At 60.4% G+C, this 10,723-nt stretch overlaps 1 protein-coding gene across 5 annotated transcripts in view; it reads right to left on the reverse strand.

Annotated features, from left to right (window-relative positions):
- MTCL2 (microtubule crosslinking factor 2) overlaps positions 1 to 10,427 on the reverse strand; it is a 28,675-nt gene extending 18,248 nt beyond the window's left edge. For 4 of the 5 annotated variants that reach the window (XM_082065580.1, XM_082065579.1, XM_082065582.1 and 1 more), the window contains exons 1-3: positions 9,707 to 10,427; positions 1,607 to 1,831; positions 389 to 547 (exon numbers count right to left, since the gene is read on the reverse strand). In XM_082065580.1, coding sequence (XP_081921706.1) covers positions 389 to 547; positions 1,607 to 1,831; positions 9,707 to 10,414 — 1,092 coding nt within the window. In that variant the 5' untranslated portion in view covers positions 10,415 to 10,427. The remainder of the gene's footprint in view (positions 1 to 388; positions 548 to 1,606; positions 1,832 to 9,706) is intronic. The other variant, XM_082065583.1, reaches the window with a different exon arrangement.
- Between the last annotated feature and the right edge of the window lie 296 nt (positions 10,428 to 10,723).

Consider the following 10,723-nt stretch of genomic DNA (forward strand, 5'->3'; position numbering starts at 1 on the left):
GGAACCAGCAGCACGTGGTCAGGATGCGGCCAGCACTGGGCACTGTGTCAGGGACACGGCAGACTGCACAGCGTGCAGAGCTTTGGTCATGCGTGGCTCAGGTGGCCAGGCTGAGCGAGCGGCTGGGGACACAAAAAGCTGCTCTAGTGCAGGGGGGAAATCCCAGAGCCCCCCCAGGATAGCACAGAACTACCCCATGTGCGCAGGGTGGGATGACACACGCCTTGCCAAGGGCAAGCGCTGCTCAGGTTTCGCAAGCATCTGCAGCAGGGTTTGGGTTTCAGCGACGCGAGCAGGGATGGAGGATCCCACAGGGCATGGCCAGGACACCTGCTACAAGCAGAGCCTTGGGGATGCTTCCCGGTGCCCACTCCCATGTCCTCCTCACCTCTCGGAGTTTGTCCATCTCATTCTGCACCACCTGCTTGGCCAGCTCCGTCTCAATGAGCCGCTGGCGTAGGTCCTCGTTCTCCTCCTCCAGCCTGATCCTCTTCTTCTCCACCACCTCCAGCTCATTGTGGAGCCGCACAGAGACATCCTTGGCCACCTGGGGACACAATGGGGCTGTCATCAGGCTGGGTAACACGTGCACAGGGTTGGGACCGCAGTGCTTGAGCACTGCAGTCCTCATGCAGGGATCATCAGGCTGTTACTGAGACCCTGTGGAGCAGCCACTGTGCTGGGTGACACCCTGGCCCCTGTGTGTGCCCCCTTGATAGTGTGCTGCAACTGTTGTTCCCCCTTCACCAGCTGCAAGGCTGCCCTGCATCCCCATTCCCTGAGCAAGCCCTGACTTCCCAGCACTAACATGATGCTGCAGGGTGCTCGTCACCTTTTAGTATGTTTTTCCCACACTGTGAGTCTGGAAAAGCCCCTAAAAGGCTGGAAAAGCCATTGGGGAGCACCAGAGCAGGCAGCGTTCACTGCAGGCAGCAGCTGTGCTGGCGGGGAGAAAGGCGAGCTGCTGCATCGAGTTACAGAAGAAAAAGGCAGCTGGGCCCAGGGTGAAGGGTGCCCAGATCCCCCCTCTCCAGATCCCTGCAAAGGAGGAGCCCTCAGCATAAAGGGAGCTTAACAGCATGAAGGGAAAAACTGTCCCCAATCCGCCTGGTCCCCTGCCCAGCCTGGGGTGCCAGTGCTGTGGAGGCAGCAGCAAACCCCGCTGCAGGGCTGGGGGGCTCAGGCCATGGGGATGGGCTCCTGTCCCCTGCAAGGATGGGCTGCGCTTTTTTTCCCAGAAAGGGAGAAGCTGGACAGGGGTGTTTTTGGCAGCAGCAGCACAAGCTGGGGGCTGTTGGGTGGTTTGGGAAGGAGATCGGACACCCAGCCCTAACAAGGGTTAGTGACAGTGTTGGGTTAATAGTTGGACTTGATGATCTTGAGGGTCTTTTCCAACCAGAATGATCCTATAATTCTAGTGGGGAATCGTGGCGCTCCCATCAAGGGGCTGCACCCCATCAACCACACAGCCGCATGGAGCTCCCTGCACCTCAACATCCCCTGCCAGTCCCTCCTGCCTTATCAGCCACCACATTGACATCTCACCAAAATCACTCTGGGGGACCTGGGGACTGCCCGGATGGGGACGCTGCCCTCCCAGCCTCACCTTGACGTCCTGCTCGAGGCTGTGGATGAGCTCGCTGTCCACCTGGCCCGTCTGCGCCACGCGCAGGCTGCGGCGCTCGGCCTTGCGCAGCCGGTACTGCAGGATGCGGCAGGTCTTGCTGGCCTGGTCCAGCTGCTGCCGGAGCTCCTGCAGCTGGTAGACATCCTCCTCCATGTAGACGTCCCTCATCTCCAGCATCTCAGCGCGCAGCTCCTCGATCTCATCCTGTGGGGAGATGCACATTAGAGGGATGGACCTTGCAGCTTGCTCTCCCTTCTCTTCCCCCTGGGATCTCTCCCCACCATGGTTCTCCTGCACTCTTCCACCCCACAAGCCTTTTTCACAGACCTTAAACTCTTCAAGTCAAGGCCCATCCTTGCAGGAAAAGGGCACAGAACCAGTTGGACACCATCGCCCACCAGCAAGCCAGCCACCTGGGGGAAACAGCCAACATGGGCACCTACAGATATTTGTGGTGAAAGAAAAAGGAAGCTGGTGGAGGGAGAGGATTCGCTGCAGCAGCAGCACAGCCGGCAGCGCGGCGAGAAAAATGTAGGTCGTCTTTGGAAAAGATGTGTCAGGGAGGCAGGCGAGGAAAGGAGGAGATGGCAGGCGAGGACAGGGGAGCCAACACAGGGACACGGAGGAGATGTCACCAGCACTGAGGACCAGAAGTCGCCGCTCGTTTTGCCACCAAGCAGCCATCGCCGGGCTGGGTCCCCATCCCACCCCTTCCTGGTCCCATCAGCTTTCACGGTGACAAACCTCCCCCAGCCCAGCCAGGCCTCCGGTGCGGGGCTGTGGTGTCACTGTCACAGCAGGGCTGGGGGTGATGTCCCGCTGGCACCAGCACCCACCCAAAGCCTCCTCCGGGTCTGCAGCTAAAGGATGCTGTGGGACCCCCCTGCAACAACCCCAGTGGCACCTCCCCATCCGGCACTGGGCTGTGGTCACCAGGGATGCTCAAGGACTGTCCCCTCAGGTCCCTGGCAACAGGCTGTGCTGCCCAAAGCTCTTTTCAGATCCCCATGAACATGGTCTCACCCCAAACCCTGCAAGCAAACACTCCAGCCATTGCACCCACTGTTCTCCTCAACAAGAACCGCAGGACCCAGCACTCTCCGGGGGAGGGACTGAGCATCCGTGTTCCTGCTAAAACACCCCAGCACCAAACACCTCCCATCGCTGCCAAACGCCACAGCCATTTGAGAGACGAGGGGCTCACGCTGCTGCATGGCCCAGGAAGGGACAAGATGAGGATGTGGCTGGTGCAGGCAGCGGGGCCGCAGCGCCCCGATTCACCCCAGGCAGAGGGGGACCCAACACCGCCCGTGACAGTGACCCACAGCCCGCGCCAGCGGCACCGTGCCGGCTCTGCCAGGCACTGGCACACTCGCTGCTGCGCTCGCCCAGCCCGGACAAAGCCCCAGCTGCAAGAATTCCCCCGAAAGGCAAAGCTGAGCCTGAAGGAAGAGAGCGGGGGGGGCAGCAGCTGTGGGGACCAGTCACAGTCACTCACTGTTGGCTTGAAGCACTACGTGATAAATAAGGAACATCAATTAGACAATCCCGGATTATCTCCCGGCCCAGGCTGCTGGAGCTGGTGGCACCACGGCCACCAGTGTCCTGCCACCCTCCACTGCTTCGCTTCTTGCCCACGGGGCTTGAGCACAAGAGATGCACAGGAACCGAGATGGGTAGTGGGACATCCTAGGGACACCCAGAGACTGTCCCCTGAAGGGGCATCACTGCAGAAACATCCCCTGGACAACTCAGGTGTGAGGCCCCCAGGGACGAACTGCACACACTGGCAGACAGTCCTGTGACGGCTGCGATGCACCTTGGAACAATGAACCTGCTGGAAACCCCCTGCCAGCACTGCCCACCCCATACGGCAGTGCCACGGCCCTGGGGACACCAGTGAAACCCTCAGAAGCCAAACCAGCCCAGGGAGCTGTGCGAGCAGGTTTGATGGGATCCATTCCTTGGGAGCTTTCGTGGGAAAATGTGCATTGTGCATCACAGGCGAGCAGGCGTTTTGCAACAGGGTGGTGGAAAACAGCCTTTCGCCACCAAAGTCACACGAATCATGGCTTGAACATGATTGCAGAGGCAGGTGGGGCTGCCTGTGTCCTGCTCCAGTGCTGCCCGTACCCGCTATCATTTGCCATGCGGCTTCCCCAGGCAGCGGCTGAGCAGGGCAGGGAGCAGGGACCTTGGAAAAAAACCCAGCCAAACCTTGCATTTGCTGGAAGGAAGCCTGGGCTTGCTGTGCTAAGAGCTCCTGCTTGTTTATACCTCGGGTTGTAGCAACCATCATTTCAGGAGGAGGCCGTGTCCGGCATGACTTGCTGCTTGGGCAAAGCCCAGAGCTGCTCCTTGGCCGGGTGCTCCCCTGGGAGCGCGATGGGGGGTTTGCAGCAGGGCTGGCACTGGGGGGGCTGGAAAGCAGCAGGAATGTGCCTGCACCCCACAATGTCAATAAACCCCTCGAGTGGCCGCAGCCACGCAGCCCGCCCCGAGCATGGCCCTGGGAGGCAAGCCGTGCCGCTAAGCCCTAGTAGCTGGATTAGGGTCAGAGAGAGCAGCAAAATGCCAGCAAACTGGAAGAGAGCTTAGGACAGCAAAACTGAGCCGCTCCATGGCCAGGCTGCCGTGGCAGAACAGCCCTGCAGTGCTGGGGGCACCGCGGTGTGCAGAGATCCCCAGCTGGCTTCAGGGGTCCAAGACAGCCCTTCGCACATTTTCTGGTGTTGAAGCCCAACTTGGCAAAATCAAAGGAAAAAATCCATTTGGATAAAGCTGAGAGCAGAATGGTGAGGAACCCCCTAGAAACATCCAAAATTCAGGGGTGGCGTTGCAAGCATGAAGCACCGTAAAGGATGCTAAATGAAGTGTGAAATGGAGACAAGGTGGGCAATGTGGAGGACAAGATAAATGACTTCTTTTCAACACAACTGACAGGCTTGGCCACTTATCTTGTAAAAAACAGGCGCCCATGCCTGTATGAAGTCACAGCCTCTCAACCCCCACGGGCTGCTTAACCTTCCATCCTCCGGAATTCTCCTCCACTGCATTCATGCTCACCCCATCACTGCACAGCAAAGATTTCATGGTGGTTTTGCACTAGAAGTCACCTGTCTTGAAAAAGACACTGAGGATCTGCAGTCTGGGGAGACTGCACAAGTCAATGCACAAGGGATGCAGAAGCAAAGAGCCCACTTGTGTTACACTTGATGGAGGAACCCAAGAGACAACAGGCACCTTCAACCTGTTCCGTGCAAGCCTTGGAGATGCTGTCTCTCCCTGGGGAGATTATTAAGGCAAATAAGAACCAGCAAGATGGGATGCAAACTGCCTGGTTCCAGTTCAGGAAAGAAAAACATGCATTTTCAGAGCAGGAGAAGGTAACAGCTACAGCTGTGTCCACACACCCACTTGCAGGACATCAGCTCCTCCAGGACAGGCAAGACCTGAATGCTGGCATGGCAGGAGCGGGACCAGTGGAAATGGCAGAGCACAGCTCAAAATGCAGATCAGACCTGTCACGGCTTGCAGCAGAACAGTTAAACCCTCGGTTCTCCTGCCCAAGGGGAGTTACACGCTGGCTTAGGCGCCTGCAAGAATGCAGCAAGCTCAGCCCAGAGCAGGGAATTCGCGCTGTGCAATGCTCACAGCTCCTCAGCAGGATCCGCTATCTTTTAGAAGCAGAAAGCAGCAACGGATACAAAACAGGATCATGCAAATAACTCCATGGCTGGCTGTCGTGCTGCTGACGGCACAAACACCCTCAGCTTTGGCAGCCCTGGGCTCTGGGGCGCAGCCAAGCAGCAGCCGCCTGCCCAGGGGCGCAGAGCCCTGCCCGCATTCGCAGCCTCCACCAGCGCCCCAAACCTCAGCGCAAGATGCAACGGGGGAGAAAGGGTGGAAGCTGCCTGGACGTTTTGCATCGATGCCTTTGTGTGGAGCTCGGGGCCGCGCCGGCGGCGCGTGTGCCCGCGAGAGAGCCCGCGATCCCCCGTGCGAAGACAGGGATTACCATCCAGGAGCAACAAGCATCACTTCCTTGGAGATTACAGGACAAAAGCAGCAGCTTTCAATTAACTCTGAGCACCAGCCAGGCAGCAGAGGGAATTGTGCTAGAATGTGCTAGGGAAAAAAATAAAATCAAAGGGGTTTTCTGAAGGAAATTGCTCAGGGTGCACAGGTCTGTCCACTGCCAGTGAGGGGGTCCCAGTAAACTCAGCCTACCCCAAGCCCATGCTGGGGTGCAATGAGTCACAGGATGGGTAAGGGACAGTTGTGTCACACACATTAACAGCGGCTCTGGCCCAGCTCTGGCAGTAAACACCAGCCATCCTTCCCTCCATGTCAGGCTGGAGCTCGGCATAGCAGCCTGCACGCTGCAGCCCGCTGCGCCCTGTCCTGGCCGGCATGCCAGCTCTGCTCAGCACAGAGCACAGCACGTCGGCCAGGGAAAAATCAACATTTCCCAGCTTTACACCTGCCCCCATAAATTAACAGGCAAACAGCTGGGGGCTCTCCACAGCGCAACCCGCCTCGTGCAGCATCCGAAACAGCAAAAAGCTGCAAAGCCCCTGCCAGGGTGGCTGCTGCTGTGGTGACACGCGGCAGAGCCCTGCGCCCCGGCTCTGCCTGCGGTTACTTGGACCCCGGGCACAGTACGTGTCCCTGTGGCCTGGAAGCATCTGGGCAGCAGCAGAGCTGGGAGCCAGCACTGACCAGGCTGCCCAGACGCAACCTCCAGGTCACTCACACAGCCCCGGGTGTCCCCATGGGATAATCACAGCGAGCCCTCACTGGTGGCACACACAGGTCCCCAGCTGCCTTGGGGGAAAATGAGGCATCCACCCACTCACTGTGTTTCTCCACAGGGCTGGGAAATACACGCAAACCCCAAGGGACGCCAGGTGACGCAGGGAGCAGGAGGGGGCAGGCAGGACGGTGCTGCTGGTGTTACGTGGCTCTCACCGAAGTCCCTTCCCCGTGAGAGCAGAGGGTTTGCAGGCATCACCCCCTCCTCTTGCTCCAAACCCTCTCCTGTGCCCACTCTTTGTCTGCCTGTCCCTCCGCAGCTGCTGCCGTATCGCATCTCACATTTTCCAGCCCGCTGAGCAGGGCCGGGAACTGCTCTCCACCAAACGCCTCAGCAACAGCGAGACAGGGCAAGGACACCCGAGATGCCTCCTCCTTCACTGGGCTGCCAACCCGCACGTGAGAAATTGCACTCTTTGGAGGAACGCTTGAAATAACCCATTTACAGGAGGGTCACAGCAGGTGCACAAAATTGAGAGCATGGGCAAGAGGGAACATCAGCTCTCTGTGCCCAGAGCAACAGGAGGAAGGTAGACCCTTGCAAAAATCCGGGTTGCAAAGATAAATGGGTGAAGTGAGCTTAAATATGTACATTTTATTATGGCAGCCAAGGCAAGATGCAATGTGAGCTGGCACCACTACGGAGGGCTGTGACGTGCTCACAACAGCTCTGCTGGGAAGCCCCGAAACCCAGCGCGCATCACACGGGCGTAGTAGCACCACGCGCGCCTGCCCCGTGCCAAAACGTCACCAAAACCCTCCCACATCCCCAAAAAAAGCTCATTTCTCTTTAAAAAAGCACCAGGTTTTACTCAGCTCCGATGAATATAGTAAAAAAATATTCATTTGCAGCCGTTTGGGTGAGTCCTAGGAAATAAGTCACCTCTGATAAGTCTGATTCACCCATAGCCGAGGGGAGGGAAGCTGCCGCAGCCGGGGCCACCTTCACGGGGTCCCTGCACGCTGCTCTCTGATCTGGGCTGCACAGCAGGGCGGGTGATACCGGCTGCTTGGGTTAGGGCTTTATTTTTGCCATAAAGCCTCAAATCCCTGAATTTTTAGCAGAGATGGCACAAGGCAGCACCCTGCTGCAGCCCAGCGTGATTTTCCAATCCTTGCTGGAGAAATCAGATAAAACTTCTATCTTTTTGTGGAGCACAAGGGGTATGTGCATCTGGCTGCAGCTTCTACCCAGCTGGAGCCCAGGTACCACCCCGGCGGTCTCCTGCTGGAGCTCCAGGAGACATGAGCTACAACACCAAAACACGGCTGTGAGCAAGATGAACATGTCAGGGAGGAGACCCACACATGGACATAGGAGATGTGGAGAATAGGGGAAGATACCACCAGCATCCCCACTGCACTTGTTGGTGCATGGCTCCAGAAGCTCTCTGCTCTCCCCACTGCTCCTGGCCGGGGAATTTCAGTCGCCACCCCTCATGGCAGGTAAGATACTTGCACCCTGCACGCCTGCAGCTTGTCAGGAAGAAGATCACGTGGAAATGGAGGAAGCAATTGCTCGGTCCACAGGAACGACAGCGTCTGCATGCACGTTCTTGGAAACCCAAGGGGCCTCATCTGTGTTTTTCCAGCTCTCAGTAAACCAAAGCCCTTAAGCTCTTGCTGCTAATTCTGGCAGGAGTTGGGACACCAGCTGTGAACCGGGGCTTTGCTAACGGACAAACGGCCTGATGGAGCATCTCTGAGCGTGTCGCCCAACGCCCAGCTCCCACCTCGCAGCTATAATCCCGACTCATTTACAAACTTTGGCACCAGTGATTGAGAGCTGGTCTGATTTCCAACCTGTGACACCCAAGGAGCAGCCAGCAAGATGCGGTACCTGCCCCTGGGTCCCCCCCAGCAGGTCCACACGCATCTCATCCCACCCTGAAGAAGGGCAGAGGGTGCAAAATGCCCGCAGCCCACCGAGATGCGGTACCTGATGGGTGTTTGTGCCCACTCTGCAGTGGGCAGCGTGTGCCAGGGTGCGTTGGGTCCATGCGTGACTGGAGCCAAGCCCTGTGCCCCTGTCCCCACACAGCAAGCCTGCCCTGGCTTCACCAGGCACCCATGAGCCAGGCATCAAACCACACGCCTGGAAAAAAGCCCCGGGGAGTGTGGAGACCAGGAGAAAGAAGCGAGGTGGAAAATCTCCCCAGGGTCTGGCAGAGTCAGCAGGCAGGGAGAGCAGCAGGGAGCATCCCACCCTGTGCTGGGTCAAGCTGTGCCATGCTGTGCTCTGGGATACCAAACCAGGCTGAGCCAGACTGTGCCATGCTCTGCCATGCCAAGCTAGGCTGAGCACAGCCATCCCATGCTGAGCTGTGCCTTGCTAAGCTGTGCCAACCTAGGCTGTGTTGAGCCTAGCCATGCTAAGCTGGAGACACGCTAGGCTTGGCCATGCTGTGCTGAGCCAAGCTGCACCCAGCCATGCCATATCATGCTGGACCATGCCCAGCTGGGCCTTGCTGTGCTGAGACAGGAGACAGGGCAAGTCTTGGACCCCGCTGGGCCATGCTGTGCCAAACCGAGCTTTGCCCTACGTCCAGCTGGGCCATGCCAGGCTTAGGCAAGCCATGCCCTACATCCAGCCATGTTACACCATGCTGAGCTGAGCCAAGCCCAGCCATAGCATGCCAGGGTATGCCCAGCTGTGCCATGCTGTGCTGAACTGACCCCACCTATACCGTGCCAGGCCATATACAGCGGTGCCATGCTGGGCTGAGCCGTGCCAAGCCCTGCACCCAGCCATACCATGCTGTGCTGCCCAGCTGAGCCAGACCAGGCTATGCTCAATGGTGCCATGCCAAGCTGAGCTGTGCCCCATGCTCAGCCATGTCCAGGGATGCCGCACCCTACCTGGGGATGCTGAGCCATGTTATTGCCAGCCACGCTTTGGCATGCTGTGTCATGCCATTCCCAAGGATGCTGTGCCATGCTACTGTCAAGAGATGCTGAGCCATGGTGACCCATGCCCTGGGATACCACGCTGTGTCATGCTGCTGCCCAAGGATGCTGTGCCATGCTGAGCCATGCCCCGGGATGCCACACTGCGTTGACCCTTGCCCTGGGATGCTGTGTTGTGCCCAGGGATGCTAAGTCATGCTGACCCTTGCCCTGGGATGCCATACCATGCCATGCAACAACCAGGGATACTATGTTGTGCAATGCCATGCCATGGGATGCTGAACCACACTGTCGCCAGGGATGCTGAGCCTTGCTGCCCCATGCCCCGGGATGCCACGCCACGCACACCGTGCCCACCTTGAGATAGTCGTTCTCGGAGCGCAGGTCCTCCAGCTCGCGGAGCAGCCCGTCGGTGCCGGCGTCCAGCAGCTCCTCGGTGAGGTCGGAGAAGGCGAGCGAGGTGCTGAGCTGCAGGCGGCTGCTGGCCATGGAGGCGGCCGAGGGCTCCTCGGGCAGCGGTGAGGCCTCGCCGGTCGAGGGCGGCGGCGGCGGGGCGCTGCCCGGGGACTCGCCGTCGCTGCCGCTGAGCCCCAGCTCCAGCGACAGCAGCTTCGCCTCCTCCGAGGCGCTGCAGTCCGACACCTCCGAGCTGCTGTCGGTCAGGCTGGCCCCCGGCACCGACCCAGTCGCCGACCCCGCTGCCGGTCCCGGCCGCCGCACCCCGCTCGCCGCCGTCTCCGCCCCGCGGCAGCGCCCCTTCGCCCGAGCCGCACCGCGCCCCACCGGCCCCTTGCCGCCGGCCCGGGCCGCCGCCACCGTCCGCTTCTCAGGGCGCCCCTCCTTGCCCCCGCCCGCCCGCCGCGGGTGCGCGCTGCCCGCCGCCAGCCGCGGGGCCGCGCCCGGGTGTCCCCCGCCGCGGCGGCTCTTGGCCAGCGACCAGCCGGGCACCTCCTTGGGGCGGGCGGGAGACGGTGCCCGCTGCGGCTTCTTCTTCTTCTCCGGCAGCAGCGGCGGCGGCGGCGGTAGCGGCGCGGGGGGTCCCGGCTCCGCCGGAGCGGCCTCCATGTCCCGCTGCGCTGCGCTGGGCTCGGCCGCGGCTGCGGCTGCGGCCCCGGCTCCGCCCGCCCCGCCGCCGGGCGGGGACGAGCGCGGGCGGCGAACAAAAGGCGGTGGAGAGGGGGGAAGAGCGGGGGGGGCGGCCGTGCTGGCGGCAACAGCGACCCCTCCGCCCGCCCAGCGCCGCGCCGCCCGCTCCCACCCCCCCGCTCACCACCCCCCCCGCTACTGCGGGACCCCGGGGCATCCCCGGGGGGTGAGGGCCATCCCCGGGGGGCACCGCCGGGGCCAAGAGGTCCCTCGGGCATCTTGAGCAGC

Source organism: Streptopelia decaocto, assembly GCF_964273445.1.
Source record: "Streptopelia decaocto genome assembly, chromosome: 14".
In the NCBI taxonomy this organism is placed as follows: Eukaryota; Metazoa; Chordata; class Aves; order Columbiformes; family Columbidae; genus Streptopelia; species Streptopelia decaocto.